General features: G+C 37.6%; 2 protein-coding genes and 1 long non-coding RNA gene across 6 annotated transcripts in view; 2 read left to right on the forward strand and 1 right to left on the reverse strand.

The window, feature by feature from the left end:
• Positions 1-3,289, forward strand: part of map4l (microtubule associated protein 4 like) — a 45,064-nt gene extending 41,775 nt beyond the window's left edge. For all 3 annotated transcript variants that reach the window (XM_042718213.1, XM_042718214.1, XM_019118790.2), the window contains one exon: positions 212-3,289. In XM_042718213.1, the coding sequence (XP_042574147.1) occupies positions 212-216 (5 nt within the window). In that variant the 3' untranslated portion in view covers positions 217-3,289. The remainder of the gene's footprint in view (positions 1-211) is intronic.
• On the reverse strand, positions 3,207-15,906 carry LOC109047586 (myosin-7). The gene is made up of 39 exons (XM_042718210.1): positions 15,791-15,906; positions 15,550-15,584; positions 15,173-15,384; positions 14,660-14,803; positions 14,419-14,575; positions 14,175-14,202; positions 13,964-14,069; positions 13,778-13,870; positions 13,275-13,338; positions 13,093-13,191; positions 12,904-13,007; positions 12,685-12,823; positions 12,493-12,611; positions 12,263-12,412; positions 11,992-12,162; positions 11,576-11,885; positions 11,391-11,467; positions 11,005-11,210; positions 10,799-10,922; positions 10,546-10,682; positions 10,183-10,438; positions 9,847-10,089; positions 9,589-9,765; positions 9,360-9,505; positions 9,178-9,268; positions 8,711-9,100; positions 8,493-8,619; positions 8,293-8,411; positions 8,001-8,197; positions 7,568-7,751; positions 7,302-7,467; positions 7,000-7,124; positions 6,541-6,849; positions 6,223-6,426; positions 5,842-6,138; positions 5,653-5,757; positions 5,437-5,532; positions 5,211-5,345; positions 3,207-5,002 (listed from the first exon to the last, which is right to left on the reverse strand). The coding sequence occupies exons 3-39, from the start codon at positions 15,371-15,373 to the stop codon at positions 4,982-4,984; spliced, it is 5,817 nt and encodes a 1,938-aa protein (XP_042574144.1). The 5' UTR covers positions 15,374-15,384; positions 15,550-15,584; positions 15,791-15,906; the 3' UTR covers positions 3,207-4,981.
• LOC122136193 lies at positions 15,834-18,215 on the forward strand. 2 transcript variants are annotated; one of them, XR_006154007.1, is made up of 4 exons: positions 15,834-15,967; positions 16,463-17,372; positions 17,473-17,623; positions 17,886-18,215. It is a non-coding gene; the product is annotated as an uncharacterized LOC122136193 (long non-coding RNA). The 2 variants fall into 2 exon arrangements; XR_006154006.1 differs by having other exon boundaries at positions 16,463-17,623.
• The last annotated feature ends 291 nt before the right edge of the window (positions 18,216-18,506 follow it).

Genomic DNA, 18,506 nt, shown 5'->3' on the forward strand with positions numbered 1-18,506 from the left:
TTTTTGTTTTTTTTTAACTTTTCAAACAAGGCTTTAAATTCTATATCCTGTTTGCTACCCCAGTTCAAATTCAAAAACTAAATACTGAACAAACCTGGTTTATATCGGAAACAGATAGTTTCACTCTTTTTTGAAATGTCAATTATTCTCAATAACAATATCCAGCTATTTATGTTGTTTCCTAACAGCTTTTCCATTTCTTTGCCACCAGATTGAGTCCTACAAGCTGAACTTCTGCGAGAACGCATGAGCTCGCACGGACCACGGCGCTAAAATCATCTCCTGGTCCTCCCTGAGTGGCAGCCACCCCCACCCACATCGCAGCACCTCTCTCAGTGTTTCTCTGGGGTCCGCCATGTCCTCACACTCAACCCAGCTTGTCCCATTCACTCAGCTATGAGATGGGTGCAAACCAGTACACTAGAAGGAGAAGGACTCTGATTTCAACACAGCCTGTCCCTTTAAAACCTATCTTCTCATTAGCTTCTTCTCTTGTTTACAGTTTTCATAGTTTTTTCTTTGTTGGGAGAGCACCCATGAGATCATGTTTTGGGAAAGATCCAGGCTGTGGCTTAATTTACAGCACTACTTTTCGAATGCAGGGTTTGGTTTGAGGCTAGATATAGGATAAAGTCTCCAGATTGTTGGAGATAGAGTTATGGATGCTCCACCTGCGTAGCTCTTATTGTCATCTTTGTTAAATCCATAACATTTTGCCCATAACACCAGAATTTCCTTCTAAACCTCCTACGAGCCTGTGCTATCCTTTAGACAGACCTAAATTTAGAGGTAACACCCTCTTTTCTGTCTGTATCTGGCAGTAGATGTTCTCCAATGGGAACCCCAGAACTCACTTGAGATGTAGCTTATTACGTCATATTATGGCAGTTACGCTCCGTGTATTGTTAGTATATGGGGCTGTCTTAAATCCCAGTCAAAAGGGACGAATCAGCCACCATCCATCCATCTGCTCCCTTTGCTCGACTGACCCTGTCCACCTCACATGAATTATAAACCCTGTTCTTCCATCAGTATTTATATGAGCACTTAATCATTTGAAACGTATTGGTTGTTTAAACAATAGCATATTTACATCTTCAGTGAGTTTGCTGTATCGTGTTTGCGTAAATTCCTGTAACGATGAGCTGTATCATTATGATGTCTAACCATCTGATTACATTTTCCACTTTCCATTTTTCTCAGCGCATCTTGTGAACTAATAGGACACAAAAACCCATGACACACATAAACTACAGCATGATACGGGAAGAGAAAAAGGAAGTGGCACGCAAACTAAACAGACAGGATGGGAAGAAATATAGATGAATAAAGAAATATGTCAAAAAGTTAAAATGGAAATGTGTTTACACTCCTAGGTCATGATTATTTGCTCAAAGGTCCAAATCATCCCCACTTTCAATTAAGTATTATATTTCCAGATCCAAAAAGCAAACAACTTTTACACTGGACATATGAACCAGCATGTGCAAGGGCCCATTACATTAACAGTAAATGTATTCTAACTAAGCATTGCAATACAATCCATTTCCCTATTATTTATTCAGTGGCAATTGATAAATTGTTGTTTAGAAATTACTATTTAATCAAACATAGTAGTAAATGCTATTTGGGTAATTTTTTTTTTATTTATTTTTTACCAAGTGATGTATTATTCACAAAGTAGTTGAATATCATAGTTTTAAACTGTCTAAACCTACAATTGTAGGGCTGCTTTTTGAAACTCTTGACTAGTGACACTGTTTAACAGTGAATTTGTGGGCACTTTATTGGTAGTAATATTATTCTAGATATATTTAGCTACACAATGCCTGCAGAAAGTAACTGTTTTTGCTGTTGTTGCTTAAAAGGTTATGTTTGTATACAGGGTTTGATTCACTACATGTTGTGAAATATGTATTTAACATATCGCGATTTTTTCCTGGTATTTTACTGTGACTTTATGGTAGATCGTTGATGGTGGTAATGTTGTAACATCAAAGAAAATCCCACATAAAACTGAACAACAGAGACCAGGAAGTAATAAATTATGCAAATATCCTAATTAGCTGATGAGCATTTGAAATGCACTTTATGATGGATGTTTTATACTACAATGAGAGCGATAAGATTGATTGAGCATATTTTCCTAAATTGTATCCCCTCAAAAACAGTCCCAGTTACTCAAAAATGCAAAACGTGTACCTGTATCTCACAGAGCAGTCTGTAAATACAGTTTGTACAAGTGTGAGCAAGTGTGTTTAGTGTAGAGCAGCTGCGCTTGGCCAAACTGTCCTGTCTGTAGTTCCTTTTGTGATTAGTGTGACTGTTCAGGGGCTATGCCAGTAAACTTCAGTGTTGTACTCTTGATACAGTGATCATAACCTTTCATGCCTTCAGACAGCTCTATTTTGTCATTTCCATAATGAATGAACACGCTCACAGTGTTGGTACACTTCTCACATCCCCCGCACCAGTCCGCTCAACGCAGTTTTGTAAATACACGTTTCACACTTTATACCCCACAGGGGGGAAAACACTTCTTGATTGGGTTGTATAGAGAAGCAAAGTTAAGATTTTGCATCTATGAATATTTCTGAGTGAGTCTGCCTTTCTTTTTAAAAAAAGGGCTGGCAAACAAGAATGTTTTTAAAATGTATTGTATTCAGGAAGCAAAGAATATAGATTATGTCTGTAACTTTTTCTCTTTGTCATCACAGGTCACATACTTAATACAATATAATCAATAGGAGGAGGAGTGTGATTGATTTTGCCTAAGGATGGAAAAACTCAAAGGACTCTGAGGATGTCCTTCTGTGTAAAAAAAGGCGCAGCATTCTGGTAATGACTTGAGTAGCCTGACACAGGATGCAGAAAGTGGGTCGAGAGTTTAGAGGTAATCAGTAACCACAGGAACAATGATTCCTCCCACAAACTGCACCTGACACATAGACCTTGAATGTTGTTTGAATATCCATGCCGCACATCTGTATGAGACTAACTGTAACTGGTAGACTTATTGGCATGCTTAAAACTAGATAGAGCACTGGAATTAGGCAGCAAAAGAGCCCCCTAGTGTGTCTGTTAGGACTCACAATTTGTGTACTACCCATAGAACACACCAAAAGAGCATGCTGACAACAACGGACTACAGACACCAGTCCTAAATTGGATTTAAAGTCTCCCCCCTGGTTTAAGATGATTTTTTGGTATGAAAGAGGTCATTGTGATTAATTGTTAACTAGTGATGTGGATATTTAATCATGAATCAATAAAAAAGAAACAAGCAAAATGTGCATTTTTTTCCACAGCACTGCATGTCATCTGCAAGGAAGCATACAGTAGGCTATTCACCATTCCTGAAACAGGGACTCTTTTAATAACGATGTTTTACTGCACAATAAAAGATGGTTGTACTGTAGCAGTACTACTGTAGTCCCTTAATTTAAAACTTGTAACTGACACGTATGACTGGTGCTCAGTGTGTTTCAGTGCACTTTATGTTACATTAAGCTCCACAGCTGAGCAGTACTTCAGTTTATGCGGAAATTCGCGCTCATTCACAATTCAAAAATTAATGCTTGTCGTCAGAATTTTAACGTACCATATTAACACCATATTAGCTAAAAGGCACATTCAGTTTAATAGAATGTGATGTCAATAAGAAGCTTTTTTTTGTTTGTTTTACTAGTAGATTAAATGTAGCAAGTTTGAAATTCACTTGTAAGTGCTAAAAATATTCGGTGTGTCTCAGTCAGCTCAGTTCTGAAGTGGTCAATGTTAGCTTACCACAAAATACAGCAAAAAGAGCTAATTTTGTCACAGATAAAATCGTAATGTGTTCTTCCATGTATCCCTTTATGAAATGTATTAATTCATAATTGAATGAAAGTGAAGATGAACTTTTCCGTAAATCTTGATCTTTCCTCAGTACTTCAGATGTAACAGAAAGAGAGACAGTTGCAATAGGATTCACACAAAGTCACTTGATAAGCCGCTGAGCTCCGCTGTCTCTATGCTGTAATTGCAGTGAGGTGTGAAGAGGATGACTTACATGTGAAGACAGTCTTGTCGACAAACTTAAAGATTTTAGATCACAGCAAAGTAAGGATACATTTTAAACATAGTATTTTTTGGAGAGAGTAGACGGAAAGAGCATACGAAGGTAATGTCAGTCATTTAAGTGGATTTCTAATATGAATTTCCATGTCTTCCATCTATTATGATTTACTGAAATCCGTGTTAACACATTAATATAGAAATAGTTTTACCCTGGCTAGTTTATAATGAACATGAAGACAGTATTTCATTTGAGAAAAAGCACTTCCATGTATATCCTTGAGTTTTAGAGCAGTTGTTTTGATAGATTAACTGGTATGACCTACATTTACCCCTGAGGTGTATAATTCAAAAATATAATAAATAATAATCATTTAATGATTTACTTTGTATTTAAGATAAAAAGTTGCACCCTGTACACTGCCATTTTCAATGTCTCCCAAATAGTTTTTCCCACAAAGTAATGTTAATCATTTTAACGCATAATAACTCAATCACACCACATATTGAATGCAGTTAAACTTTATTCTACTGTGTGGCTGAAAAAGAGCCAAGTGGATAACTAATACATCAAGGTCGCCGTGATTTTGCCAAGACATGTTCCTGGATCAACATCTTTTGTTGATCCTGGATCGACATCACTGTCCAAAAATATAGACCTAACCCAATAAACCTAACCCTACCCATAATTTATTTCTAAAATCAAAAGGAAATGATAGATGAATAACAAAGGTGTAGAAGCATCTAACCCTGATTGTAAGCCTAAAACTGACATTTCTAGAAAACTTATCCCTCAATTCTGATTGGTTGATTGGAATGTTGTTCCAGGATCAACAAGGATGTTGATCCAGGAACATGTTGTACTTGGTGAAATCATGTTTGCCAATACATCAAACAGGAGACACGCAGAAGGTCCATTTGAGCTTTACTCTTCATCATGTCCCTTCTGTAGAAAAAATAGGAAAGGGAGAGATTATCAGTTGTGGTAAAATATTTTTAATTACATTATGTTCTCTTAAAATTTATTGTATATCAATGTGGCAAAAATATACTTTAAATGAGCACTTGAAAATGTGGGAATTACAACTTCATTTAACTTGATTGGTTTGAATCAGGATAGATGCAAAAAAAAATCAGTCTGCTTAATCACTGGCCTTAGAACCGACATCACGACTTTTGGCACGCAGTTTGTTGACTTGTGACTCTGCAATGTCAGCTCTTTCTTCTGCTTCATCAAGCTCATGCTGGATTTTCCGTAATTTGCTAATATGTGTGTTGGCTTGTTCCTCCTATAAAGCAGTATTAGCAGTTATGAGATTAGAGCTTGAACTTAATAGTATGATTTCTAAAAAAAAGTGTGATATTTAGGATAATACTTACAGCTTCCTCTGCAGCCCTCTTGTAAGCCTTGACCTTTAGCTGAAGCTTATCAACAAGATCTTGCAGTCGAGCCAGATTCTTGCGGTCCTCCTCAGTCTTTTAAGACAAATTATAACAAAAAGACTTGAGAATTTGTCGAATGAGAATGTCATTGTCATCACATTTTCTATAGGTGTATTCAGTAGTGAAATTAGCTTTTTCTTTTTTTTTTTTTACCTGGTAGGTCAGTTCTTTAATACGTCTCTCATATTTGCGAATTCCTTTTACTGTCTCGCTGCTCTTCTTCTGCTCTGATTCTACTTCATTCTCCAGCTCCCTCACCTGTTGGCACAGTGTGAATGTGCTTACAGAGTGCCACTTGAAGTAGTCAGAAAACATTTTTGGGATTAATGGTAGGTCACTCACCCGAGCTTCTAGTTTCTGGACTTGTTTTTTGCCTCCCTTCATAGCAATTTGTTCTGCTTCATCCAAACGGTGCTGCAGGTCCTTAATGGTCTGCTCCATGTTCTTCTTCATACGCTCCAGGTGAGCACTTGTGTCCTGCTCCTTCTTCAGCTCCTCAGCCATCATGGCAGCATCAGTTATGGCCTTCTTGGCTTTTTCTTCAGCGTTCCTGCATTCGTGCACTGCCTCTTCCACTTCTGTCTGAAGCTGGGATATGTCAGTCTCAAGTTTCTTCTTCTGATTCAAGAGGCTTGTATTCTGGACAAAGGAGACATTTGCACTGAATTAAAAGCTGAATAAATGGAGCTGTTCAGAATGAAGAATAACCAACCAGTCGCATACCTGGGAGTGCAGTAGCTGCACTCTTTCACTGGTATCCAGCAGCTCTTGCTCTGCAAGCTTGCGGCCTCTCTCAGTTTGCTCAAGAGCTGCTCTCAGCTCCTCTAGTTCAGCCTGCAGAAGGTTGTTGCGTCTCTCTACAATCGCAGTGTTCTCCTTGAGATCGTCATTTGTTCTCAGAGAGTCATCCAGCTGTAGCTGAGCATCCTAGAATATGAGTGCAAACTAATTAAGACAAACATTTCAACAACTCTCTAACCCTTCAAAAGCTCTCATTCTTTGCTTTGTTGTTTCACAGTATTGATTCGGAGTGCATCTTACTTTCAGATGTGCTTGGACACTCTTGAGTTGTTTTTGAGCCTCTGCTGCTTGTCGATTTGCCTGACTAAGCTGGATCTCCATCTCATTTAGATCCCCTTCCATCTTCTTTTTTATTCTGAGGGCCTCATTCCTGCTTCTTGTTTCTGACTCCAAAGAACTTTGAAGAGTATCGATGGTTCTCTGCAAATTGCGTTTGCTCTGCTCCATCTCTTCATCCTTTTCAGCTAGTTTGCGCTCAATATCAGCCTTTGTTTGGTTGAATTCTAGCTGAGCTCGCAGAATTTTACCCTCCTCGTGCTCCAGTGAGGCCTTTCAAAGAAGATTGTGATCTGTTACTTGGTTTGCAAGACAATTAACAATAGTATTTGATATAATAATCTAGAAAATTAATTTGACACATAATTGCATGAAATTCTGACATCTACATATCAAGGAACAAAGCTGCATCTGAAAACTTACTTCTGCCTCTTCCAAAGCAGACTGAATCTCACTTTTTTCTTGCTCCAGCTGTTTTCTCATTTTCTCCAGTTCATGAATGCTCTTTCCTCCCTCACCAAGTTGCTCAGTGAGATCAGAAATCTCCTCTAGATTAAAAGAATATTGCATTTTAACATTTCTCAAGCCTTAGTGATAATGTCTCTACAGTGCTGTCTATAAATTCTACATATTCCACCACCACACTTCAAACAAACCATAAAGTCTTTTCAATATTTACTTTTATTTATTACAATTATTTGTTTTAAGATTATTTGCAAAGTAACCTTGAAGATTTTTATTTTCTCTCTTCACTGTCTCCAGGTGATCCAAAGATTCTTCATAGGAATTCTTCAGCTTGAAAAGTTCTGTACTCAGACATCTGGCTTCCTTTTGAGAGCTCTCTAGCTCAACCTGTGACTCTTCATACTTCTGCTTCCACTCAGCCAGGACCTAAAAGCATTTTTTTTCTCATGTAAATCGATTATAGGATAACTGGTAATTAAACATAATTTTTAAGATTAATGCCAAATCAAGAACCGTGTTTGGTTACTTTATCAAAGTTTCTTTGTTTCTTGTCCAAGGCTGCTGCAGCTGCATTAGACCTCTCCAGGTCCATCATAAGATCTTCAATCTCATTTTGGAGTCTGTGTTTGGTCTTTTCAAGAGATGAACATTTCGCATTTACTGCTTCAACAGCTTCTTCAGCCTCCTGCAACCGTTGAGCCAGTTTCTTCCTGTTTTAGAAAACAGAACAATATTGAATAACATACTTTCGTTTGCACACCCTGAAAGAAATAGATCGACATTTTATTAGATCTTTACCTTATGTTTGGGGAAGCTTGGCCAACTAACAGAAAAACTTTTTGTTCGTCTTACATTTTAAAAGAAACATAACACAAACAAAAAGCTTATCTGTCAGTAGAGAAGTTAAACCTTGAAAAAAAAAAAACTTGTATGAAATTCTATATAGAAACATATCTTACTTGGCTTCCTCCAGTTCTTCTGTTCTCTGGATGGCATCAGTTTCATACTTTGTTCTCCACTGAGCCACCTCAGAATTAGCTTTGGACATGCCTCGCTGTAGCTCTGCTTTGGCCTCCTGATCCTCCTCATACTGCTCTCTGAGCAGATCTGTGTCATGACGAGCTGACTGTACAGCATGGGCTAAGGCATTCTTCGCCTGGAGGAGGACACATTGTTATTTAGCAGATCAACAAAAAGAATGCAATTATTTTTTTAAATATTAATCAGACAATGTTCCTACTCAGTTCACACCTTAGTTTCCTCCTCCAATTGCCTTTTAAGATCTTCAGTTTGCTGAGTATAAGACATCTTGCTTCTAGTTAGCTGGGAGACAAGAGAGCCCTTTTCCTCCAGCTGTCTTGAAAGTTCACCTGGGTATGTCATCATGCATTTTATTATTGTTGGTGTTCTGTCACTCATAATGATTGAAAAAAGTTATTTAACTGCCTTACCATTTTCAGATTGTAGTTTAGATTTTTGCATTGTGAAGTCATTGATACAACGCTGGCCCTCCTCATATTTTGTTCTGTATTCATTCATTTGATCTTCCAAAGATCTGCAGGTCTTCTCAAGATTTGCCTGAGCAAAGTAAATAATTTGGCTAGAAAATTACTTCCCAGCAAGAAAACAAATCGAAATTGTAATTTATGGCTACTTGTATTAACAATACCTTTGTCTTAACAACATGTTCCATGTTTGAGACCACATCATCCAGCTCGAGTCTGAGTTCACTTTTTTCCTTTTCCAGTTTTTGCTTGACTCTTTGAAGATTGTCTATTTGCTCTCCCAAATCTGCCACACTGTCAGCTTGTTTCTTCCTCAGTGTGGCAGCAGTGGCCTCGTGTTGTAGAGTAGCCTCTTCAAGGTCTCTGCGAAGTTTCTGAAACTCTGTCTCTCGTTTCTTGTTCATCTCAATCTGAGCAGCTGTAGCTCCTCCAGCCTCTTCCAGTCTCTCACTGATCTCCTCCAGCTCTCTGGCTAAATCTGCTCTTTGTTTCTCCACCTTGGCTCTGGCAGCTCTTTCTGCCTCAAGCTCCTCCTCCAGCTCCTCAATACGTGCCTATTATCATAAATATGTCAGAGTTATCTCTCATGTCTCATTTAATTTTTCCCATGTCAATATGCTCTTTGTGTTACCTGAAGTTCCTTCAGTTTTTTTTGTAGCTGAATACAAATAGTTTGTTCATCCTCGATTTTCCCATTGAGCTGACTGATCTCAAAATCTTTCCTATGATTGAAAAAGAGATGTTTACAGTCCTTAGCCTTAGTCCTTAGAACATACAGATTGGAGTTTGAAAGAACGGAAGAATTTGATTTACTTTTTTAGACGCTCCTCTAACTGCTGTTTGTCATTCTCCAGGTCCATTAAGCTCTCCTGGGTTAACTTCAAGTCTCCTTCTAGCTTCCTCTTGGCTCTTTCTAGATCCATACGGATCTTTTTTTCTTGCTCAAGAGATCCTTCCAACTGTAATTCAACATGCCAGTTGGTTGTATGGTCATTTGCTTGTATCAAGAATATTCAGTGTAGTTGTAAAATGTAAAACTCACATCATCCACTTGCTGCTCTAGCTTTGCTTTTGCCTTGGTGAGGGTGTTGACTTTGTCCTCCTCACTTTGCAGGTCATCCAGTGTCTGCTGATGAGCTTCCTGCAAGGCCTTTTTCTCCTTGGTAAGCTTTGCAATGATGTCGTCCAAAGCTGCCATTTCCTCTGTCAGGTTCTTCACCTGCAAAAGAACATTAAGTTCTGAGTGTTGGTACAATATAATTGTGCATGCGTGTGTGTTGTGTAGAAAAACATCCCAGACCTTGTTCTCAGTGGCATGCTTCTCTTTCTCCACTTTAGCCAGAGTTAGCTCCAGATCATCAATGTCTTTCTTCAGTTCTGAGCACTCATCCTCCAGCTTTCTCTTCTTAGCAGTCAGCTCTGCGTTCATCTCCTCCTCATCCTCAAGTCGCTCTGTGAGCTCTTTGGCTTTTGCCTCAAGCTGGATTTTGTTTTTGATGAGCTGGTCGCATCGCTCTTCTGCGTCACAGAGATTGTCTTGCTCCTGTTTTTGAATGATGTTAAAACTATTCAGTAATTTCTATACTGCAGAAACACTTTTACTTCTGCATTTCAAAGGCACAAAATATTAACTGACCGCTTGGACCTGAAGTTGTAAGTCATTCTTCTCTTGGAGAAGAGATACCATTTTTTCTTCCAGTTCTTTCCTTCGGGCTTCAGATTTAGCATAAGCCTCTTTAAGCTTGGCAAATTCATCTTTCATATTTGCCATCTCTTTTTCTGCTTCTGCTGACTTTAGTAGAGGTTTGATCTTGAAATATAGCTTCATCCAGGGCCAATTCTTTACCCCCATGAAGGCACGGACATTCCACTGGATAACCAGTAGGGCATCCCTGTGAGGACATTCCATTTTTATGTCAGAATATATATATATATATATATATATATATATATAAAGTATCAAATTGTTAAGGCTGTGCGTAATATAAAGAATTCTTGCCTTCTTTCAACTATCTTCTGGAACTCAATCCTTGCAAGGAGTCCTCTGGATCTAGCTTGAATACCAGTAATAATTAGAGATAGTCTGTCATCTCTCATTTCTTCCAACTGACCCAGTAAACCAGCCTTGAAGAACACCTAAGCAGAATTCATTATAGAAACATGCATTATACTCACACTATTACATGACCACTGTCATCCTTGCTCTCATATCAAATAATAAACTCGCTCTTCAGATTAATGTGAGTTTTTACCTTTGTGTGTCCAAATTTATATTGATTGTGATCAATATCCAGTGAACTCAGGAGTTTCTCAGCTCCTTTCCTGCTATCTATGAATTGACCTTCAGGTATGGCTGCAGGGTTTAGGATTCGGTACCTGTAAATAAGTATAGAACACCTCTAATAATGGAAAGAGTTGTTGTGAATTTAGAGTTTAAATGTCGCAGAATAATAATAACCTCTGTTTGAAATCTCCATAGAGGATTCTATTGGGGAAGCCCTTCCTGCAAATCCTGATGCCCTCCAGTACACCGTTACAGCGTAGCTGGTGCATGACCAAAGGATTCTCCATTGCACCAGGAGTCTTTGTCTCATTAGGTATGATGCAGCGCACAAAATGAGGGTGAGTTGATCTTAGGTTGGTCATTAACTTATTCAAGTTTTCCTGTAGGGAAAATGTACACAGAATTTAAGCTATTAAGTTAAGTGATGTTAAGGAGCACTTTCAAATACCTAAAAAACTACTGATATCGATCCACTGGAAACAGCTTCATAACATTAGCATATATTATCTATTTTTTCTTTTGTCATTGTGTATGAGCATTTGAGTCTGAAATTCAATTACCCTGTGAAGCGCAGACACAGTTTGGAACGAGGAGCCCTTCTTCTTACTTCCACCTCCTTTACCTCCCTTACTATTCTCTTGATCCGGTCAAAACAAGGTACAGTAATTACTATAAAGCAGTAGTATTTAAAACACTCATACGTGCATATGAGATTCTATTGTGCATATAATTCATACATACATACCGGACTCTGTCCCAGCATAATTAGCAAAGAGCATTGACAGGAGCTTGAGTGTGGACTTTTGAAAGAGTCCAACAACAGTCTCATTCAGTGGGTCTTTGTTCTTCACCAGCCAGTTGTTGATATTATAGTCAACTGTACCAGCATAGTGAATCAGAGAAAAATGAGACTCTGGCTTCCCTTTGATTGCTCTTGGTTTCTGAAAGTTGTTTGATTTCCCAAGGTGGTTGTCATAAAGCTTGGCTTTAAAGGTTGCATCACTGGCTTTGGGAAACATGCACTCCTCTTCAAGGATGGACATGATGCCCATAGGCTAAATAAAGAAGTTGATAAGATTGAGTTACTGACAAAGCAGATTGCCTTGTTAAACAGTTAGAGCACCATTTATGTATGACGACTTTATCGTTAGCACTACTTACTTTCTCAATGAGATCAATGCAGGCCTGTAAGTCCATGCCAAAGTCAATAAACTCCCATTCAATCCCTTCTTTCTTGTACTCCTCTTGTTCCAGCACAAACATGTGGTGGTTGAAAAACTGTTGCAGTTTCTCATTGGTAAAGTTGATGCAGAGTTGCTCAAAGGTGTTGAACTGTATTTATTACGTTTATTGAAAGGAATTGAAAGTATAAGTTAGACAATGATATGCATTTTAAACTTGACAACATGAGGATTTATCCACAAAGACTTACATCAAAAATCTCAAAACCAGCAATATCCAGTACTCCAATGAAATATTGACGAGGTTGTTTAGTGTCCAGAGACTGATTGATTCTTACAACCATCCAAAGGAACATTTTTTCATACACTGACTTGGACAGTGCACCAATAGCGTAGTACACCTGAGCACAGAGAAGCATTTGTATGGTTTTCTATTACATTGATAAATGGGCATCATTTCATTACTGACACTCCAACTCACCTGCTGGACATTTTGCCCTTTGGTGACCCACTCATTTCCTACTTTTACTCTTGGATGGCATAAACCTTTGATTAGGTCAGCAGAGTTGAGGCCCATCAGATACGCAACTTTGTCTGCAACTGTAAAATTATTGCAATTTTAATAAGATATGTTTGAATTTAGTTTAATACTTTCTACTTATACTCTACATACCTTCAGTCCCATCAGCTTCTGCTTGCTCCTCCCTCTGCTTTTGTTTAAACTTCATATTGCCATAATGCATAATGGCTCCAGTCAGTTTATAGATGCCATTTTTCTCTTCCTGAGTAAAGCCTAGCACATCAAACGCTTCCTAAAGTTTGCAGAATTGGAGGTGTCATATGAGAGCTTCACAATAACAGAAGAAAAGGATGTAAATCAATTCCTTCTTACATCAGTGGCGAGTAATTCTTCGCTATCATTAATTGAGGCTACAGTTGTTTCTCCTTGAGAGATGTAAGCGTAGTCATAGGGGTTATTGGTGATGAGCAGCATCTCTATTTTAAGAGAGAAAAAGAACCGTCAGTTTGTAGTGGTTAAACTGTAAATGGCCTTTAATTAGGTATATATACTGTGTCTTACCCAGCAGCTCAGGTTTCTTCTGAGAAAGGATTTGGTAGAAAATGTGATAGTCCCTTTCAGCTTTAAGCTGGAACGTCACCCTTGACTTCTCCAGAAGATCTGATATTTATGTTAAAAAATTAAATGTTAGTCTTTGACCTCAAGTGTTTTTGTAACACCAAAACAATGGAATTAATTCTTACATGTCTCAATGTCAGCAGAGGCCAGCTTGCCACTGGCAGCAAAATGAATTCGGATAAATTTTCCCTAAAAGAATCAAAAATTATAATATTATGAAATTAAACACAATTAATACATTAATAATTGCATAAACTGAAATTACTGAATTATAGTCAGTATGTCTTATAAGTATTTAAAGCCTAAAATGTGTTGAGAGACTCAGTATCTGTTTTCAAAAAACTTTACCTGCAGTAACGTCTGATATTAAGGCTTTTTCTTTCTTTTTTTTCATAATCATAATTATATAAATACTAAAGATATACTATCACATTTAAATTGGCTCAGTGCATTCTTCCAACCCTATGTTCCCTTTATATAATTTTGGTTTATCCAGCAGAGGGTGTTCTAACACTATATCTGTGATAGCATTGTGACATGCATGCTGTACATTAGCTGAAATGTAAATTGGACAACTATTTACATGTTCATTAAAAGTTTTACATAAATGTTCAATGCTGAAGCTTACAAATCTTGAGGAGTTGTCATTTCTGATGGTCTTTGCATTACCAAAAGCTTCCAAAGCAGGATTAGCCTGGATGATTTGATCCTCCAGGGTTCCCTGTAATGAAACAGCAAATGTTTAGTTGTCTTTTCAGTCAGTTTCTTTTCAATTAATGTAGAAACAGATGACAGTTATGAAAGTGACACTTACCTTTTTTTCTGACCCATCTTTCTTTGCTGAGCCTCCAGCTGCAATGCTTGCAAAATATTGAATGACTCTCTTTGTGTTTACAGTCTTTCCTGCACCAGATTCTCCACTACAGTAACATAGAACATAAAAATAAATTGTGTAAATCTTTAACATGACAAGAAATACTGAATTAACTAAGGAATGAAATTAAAAGATAAGCAATTTTACTTACGTGATCAGAATTGACTGATTTTCCCTGTCTGAAATGGAGAACACTATAATGTTACTAATTTCTTGAGTTATGACTTCTATATTGTCGGTCTTTACGAGGATAATGCTCATACAGAGATTAGTGCAGAATTCAAAAACCTTCACAAAAGTCTACACCTTCCTTGCCTAATTTGATAATGCTTTCAGCAAGAATACAAGTACTTTTAGCTCTACAGAGCAGAGCAGATTTGTGGCTTTGTCCATACCTGTCAGCATGTACTGGTAGGCATTATCAGAGATGGAAAAGATGTGGGGAGGAGCTTCACTCCTCTTTTTCCCTCTATAGGCTATAACCACCTCCTGATTGTACACTGGTAGCCACTTGTAAGGGTTGACAGTGACACAGAAAAGCCCGGAGTAGGTCTGTGGGAAAGGGACAAGTAAAGTTCAGCAATTGAAGCTAATTAGGATATATTTTCAAGTGACACTGAACTGGTATGCTCTTACATAGATCATCCATGCTGCATAGCGCTCTTTGAGGTTGAACAGCACGGCTGGCTCATGAAGAAAGGTGAACATTGCCATGTCTTCAATTTTATCAAACTTTGGTGGGTTCTGGGGATGAATGTCAGCTTCCTTTACAGTGACAGTCTGTTAGAAGCAAAAAAATTAGAATTAGAGCCATTAGAATAATACTTTCATTCAAAAGTGGCATCAAATTTGCTTTTGTGTGCAGATTGTATTGTAACAATGCTCTAAAATCAAATCATCTTGAAGCTAACTTTTTAATTTAGACCTTTATTTATTTATTCTATTGCAAAGTTATTACAGGTTTCAAATTTTTTTACAAATTGTTGCTCATAATGTTTTCAGTGGCCACTTGTACCACTGAACTATACCCATTTATATAAACCAATATAAAATGTGAAATATCTCTGTCACTGAAAGTGTCTGCCCTTAAAAATAGCTTACATTCAAAATGCTCCTTCAGATAATGTTTATTCAATTAGTTGAGCCTACCTTTCTTTTCTCATTGACTACAGTGACTTTGTCACCTTCACGACTGACGATTGAAGCTTTCACATACTCTTCATCTGGATCAGGCACAAAACACTCCTTTTTCATATCAAATGGACGTGTTTGTGCTTCCAAACGCTCTCGTTCTGACTTCCGCAGGTAAGAAGCCGCTGCTCCAAACTCTGCCATATGAGCGTCCGCCATGATTGCCTTGTCTGGAGATGATAAGGTAGGTTAAGTCCATGTTTTTACAATTTTTCTGTGATCAAGCAGTTGTATTTATGATAGTTGAACATTGCCTTGCAGCGATCATGAAAAACCAGCTTTTAAATAAATCTAAAAAAGGTTTCTAAAACATAGAAAATATGCATGATTTTTACCTGATGTGGACCAGGTGTGGCGGCTGAAGAAGAACCTGTCAATGTAAATATTGTTTCATTCTTACTCCTTAATGTTTTAAACTTTTTTACATCACTAAACAACCCATTACTTAAAAGATGCAATCAGAAGAAAGCAACACAGTAAGAAAGTAAAAAAGATTTATCATGATTGAAGTTTTAAAACAGATTTGTAGCATTTTGTATTAAATTTAACATCATGCAGTTATGGTTCAAATCTTACCCTCAGATAAAACCTCTGACTTGTCTGGAGACTAACCATGAGAGCTCTTTATAAAGGAAGTCACCCTCCCAAATTTGGGGAAGGCATCCCACATGGCAGGAATGCTATTGCGTCTGAGCACAGTTAGGGTGCAATGAGGATAGTTATGGGTATTAGGGAGAAACAAGAACCTGCTAGGTGAGTTAAGTCTTATCTTTGTTATATTTGTTAGTGCTCCATATTAGGTTCTCGTTGATAGCAGAGAACTAATTTAGGTGAGCTAAAAGAGTTAAGTGGTTTGCACTTAAATGAAATGTGAATGATTAAAGCCAGAAGAAGTTGTACATTTTAATAATAGGTATCTGAGGCGAATATTACTCCAAAACATAGGACAAAGGAGCAAGATATTTATAGAAAATTCCATTTGTGTGTTCTTCTGGTAAGCCATCACTGCATTACTTTAATGCCACATGAGGGTTTAACAGGCAACAAAGGGATTCAAATGCTGGATGTCTTAACAAACTTTAGATGGAATTCTATATTTGTCATCCAACATTGTTTAGAATACTCAGGAGAAGGTATCAGATTTCAGTAAAGTGATACATTTGAACTGCATGCCATGTGGGCTATCAATTACCCAGAGAGCTTAAGGGGGTTAATATGTGACATTGTGTTTTTTGTCAATCTTTGCAGAGACGCAAACAACAATGTCAAATGCCCTCTGAGTCTGCATCTATTTTAAGCATCTTAGTCTGCGAGATCATCCAGGCAACAAGTGTCGAACATCTTAGTCTGCGAGATCATCCAGGCAACAAGTGTCGAACAGCACACACAGTGGTCTTTTTCACAGGTTTCATTCCTCAAAATCAGTAAAAAAAAAAGATAATGGTAGTACAATAAAAAAGAAAACTGGAGTCCCCTAGGTAAGGAACCGTGTAGACTGAGGTTATTGCCATGCCATCCTTCATTATCATCCATCGCAAGCGTCTCCCACAACAACCCATGCTGTTGACAACCCATTGTTTCTTTGAGGACAAAGATAACCCTGTGAAATTCCTGCAGAGTGGATCTTACTGACTGAGGAGTGAAAATACACCATACTGTGAGCCTCTGGACCTTACTTTATGTCTCTGCCTGGGATCAACTATAGCCCCTCACCTGGCCATTATAGGTGTCTTTCCTCATAAATAAAACCAAGTGACAGGTCTACACAGAGACCCATCAATATTTTATGGTATGCTAAAATTCTTGTAATGGTATAGAGTCCTGTACTCATGTTAATTCTTTGTTTGAGGGTACACATGTTGGTATTTCCATGCTGATGTCCTTGGAATTTGTTGCAACTGGGAGTGATGAATTGGGCACTAATCCATAGGCCTCATGTGTGGACATTCTGTTCATATAGTACACATGAATGCAGACAGAAACCCTGAAATAGTGTTTAAAGGTAAGTACAAAAGTACATAGTTATAATAATATTTTCAAGTTACTGTCATCAAAATGAATAATAGTTTATTTTTTCTACAACTGTTTTTTCATTTGTAGAGTATTTGAATATGACTGAATATGATTCATTACATAAAACTGGCAGACAAAACTGAAAGTGAGTTCCCTTGACAGTTACCATACAGAAAGGGTCAACAGATAAACAAGGAGTTAAGTGCCTATGACAAGTGATAAGACTGTTCTATTCTGACACCCAGCCACATCTTTTAAACGATGACTGGCGTCAAAGTGCAAAAGGAAGTGAGAAATGCCAAACCATTGTTGAAGACTCAGTAAAGATAACGATGACATCTCTTGTTTTCTAAAGTCAGAGCAGCACTTAACATTACGAACATCATTCTCACACAGGTATGTGCTTTAAAATTCATTTTGTTCTCACTGGCCATTAAATGAAATCACTACTATCCATGAATGTGTAACTATCATAGCTGGTTGCTTAATTACACATGTCATGGGATTACACAGATACCTCCAAACTGTACTGTTGCCAATTTTATAATTTAATGTGACATAATTGACCATGTTATCAAGAATTATGAATACATATCCAACTTGTGTATTTAATATGTCCAAAATAAAATCGAATGAGGCTCTTTTTGCAACATTCCAGCAGAATTGTGAGTGCAAGTGGGAATATTACAACCATGACATTTATGATAAAAAAATACAAATAAAAAAGGACCCCTGTGAGCACAATATATACTCAGTGAGGCAGAGGACAAGACAAAAGCCTGTGAGAGATCTGCCCTGAGGTGAGTTATATCTAGACGGCATGGTTACATCTTGACATCAAGGTAGGAACCATTGGGAGTCTAATTGACACAAAATAAAGATTATTTTAAAAATAGCAAACTGGAAAAATAAACTGGGACTGATATGTATAAAACTATCGTTTTACAATATGTAAGAAGTATTTTCTTTAGCTTTTGTGTTTTTTTTGTCTGCACATTTTTGTAATATCTGTACATGAAATGCATCTAAGTATAAAGATGATCTGGGACACTGATGTATCAGTGCAGCTGTCTGTGGTTATATGCATAAGTGCTTCAGAGTTGTTCATTGCTTTTCCCTTTCTGTCCAGTCTATTTTGAGAACCAAAGGCTTTGTTATATCTCTTTCCATTTTATACATATAGCGCTTCTCTGTCGACACTTAAAATCCTCAATCCCTACTGTAATGTAGCTTGTGCAGTGAAGTTCTGCTCAGTACATTGAGTTCAAGATGCTCACTG

This window comes from Cyprinus carpio, chromosome B2, assembly GCF_018340385.1.
Source record: "Cyprinus carpio isolate SPL01 chromosome B2, ASM1834038v1, whole genome shotgun sequence".
Classification (NCBI taxonomy): domain Eukaryota; kingdom Metazoa; phylum Chordata; class Actinopteri; order Cypriniformes; family Cyprinidae; genus Cyprinus; species Cyprinus carpio.

Coding starts and splice junctions, on each gene's coding strand:
- LOC109047586 (XM_042718210.1), bottom strand. CDS start 15,373: ATGGCGGACGCTCATATGGCAGAGTTTGGAGCAGCGGCTTCTTACCTG. Junction 7,752..8,000: donor GAAGAACTGGAGGAAGCCAA/GTAAGATATGTT, acceptor TTTCTAAAACAG/GAAGAAACTGGCTCAACGGT. Junction 5,003..5,210: donor GTCGTGATGTCGGTTCTAAG/GCCAGTGATTAA, acceptor TTTTTTCTACAG/AAGGGACATGATGAAGAGTA.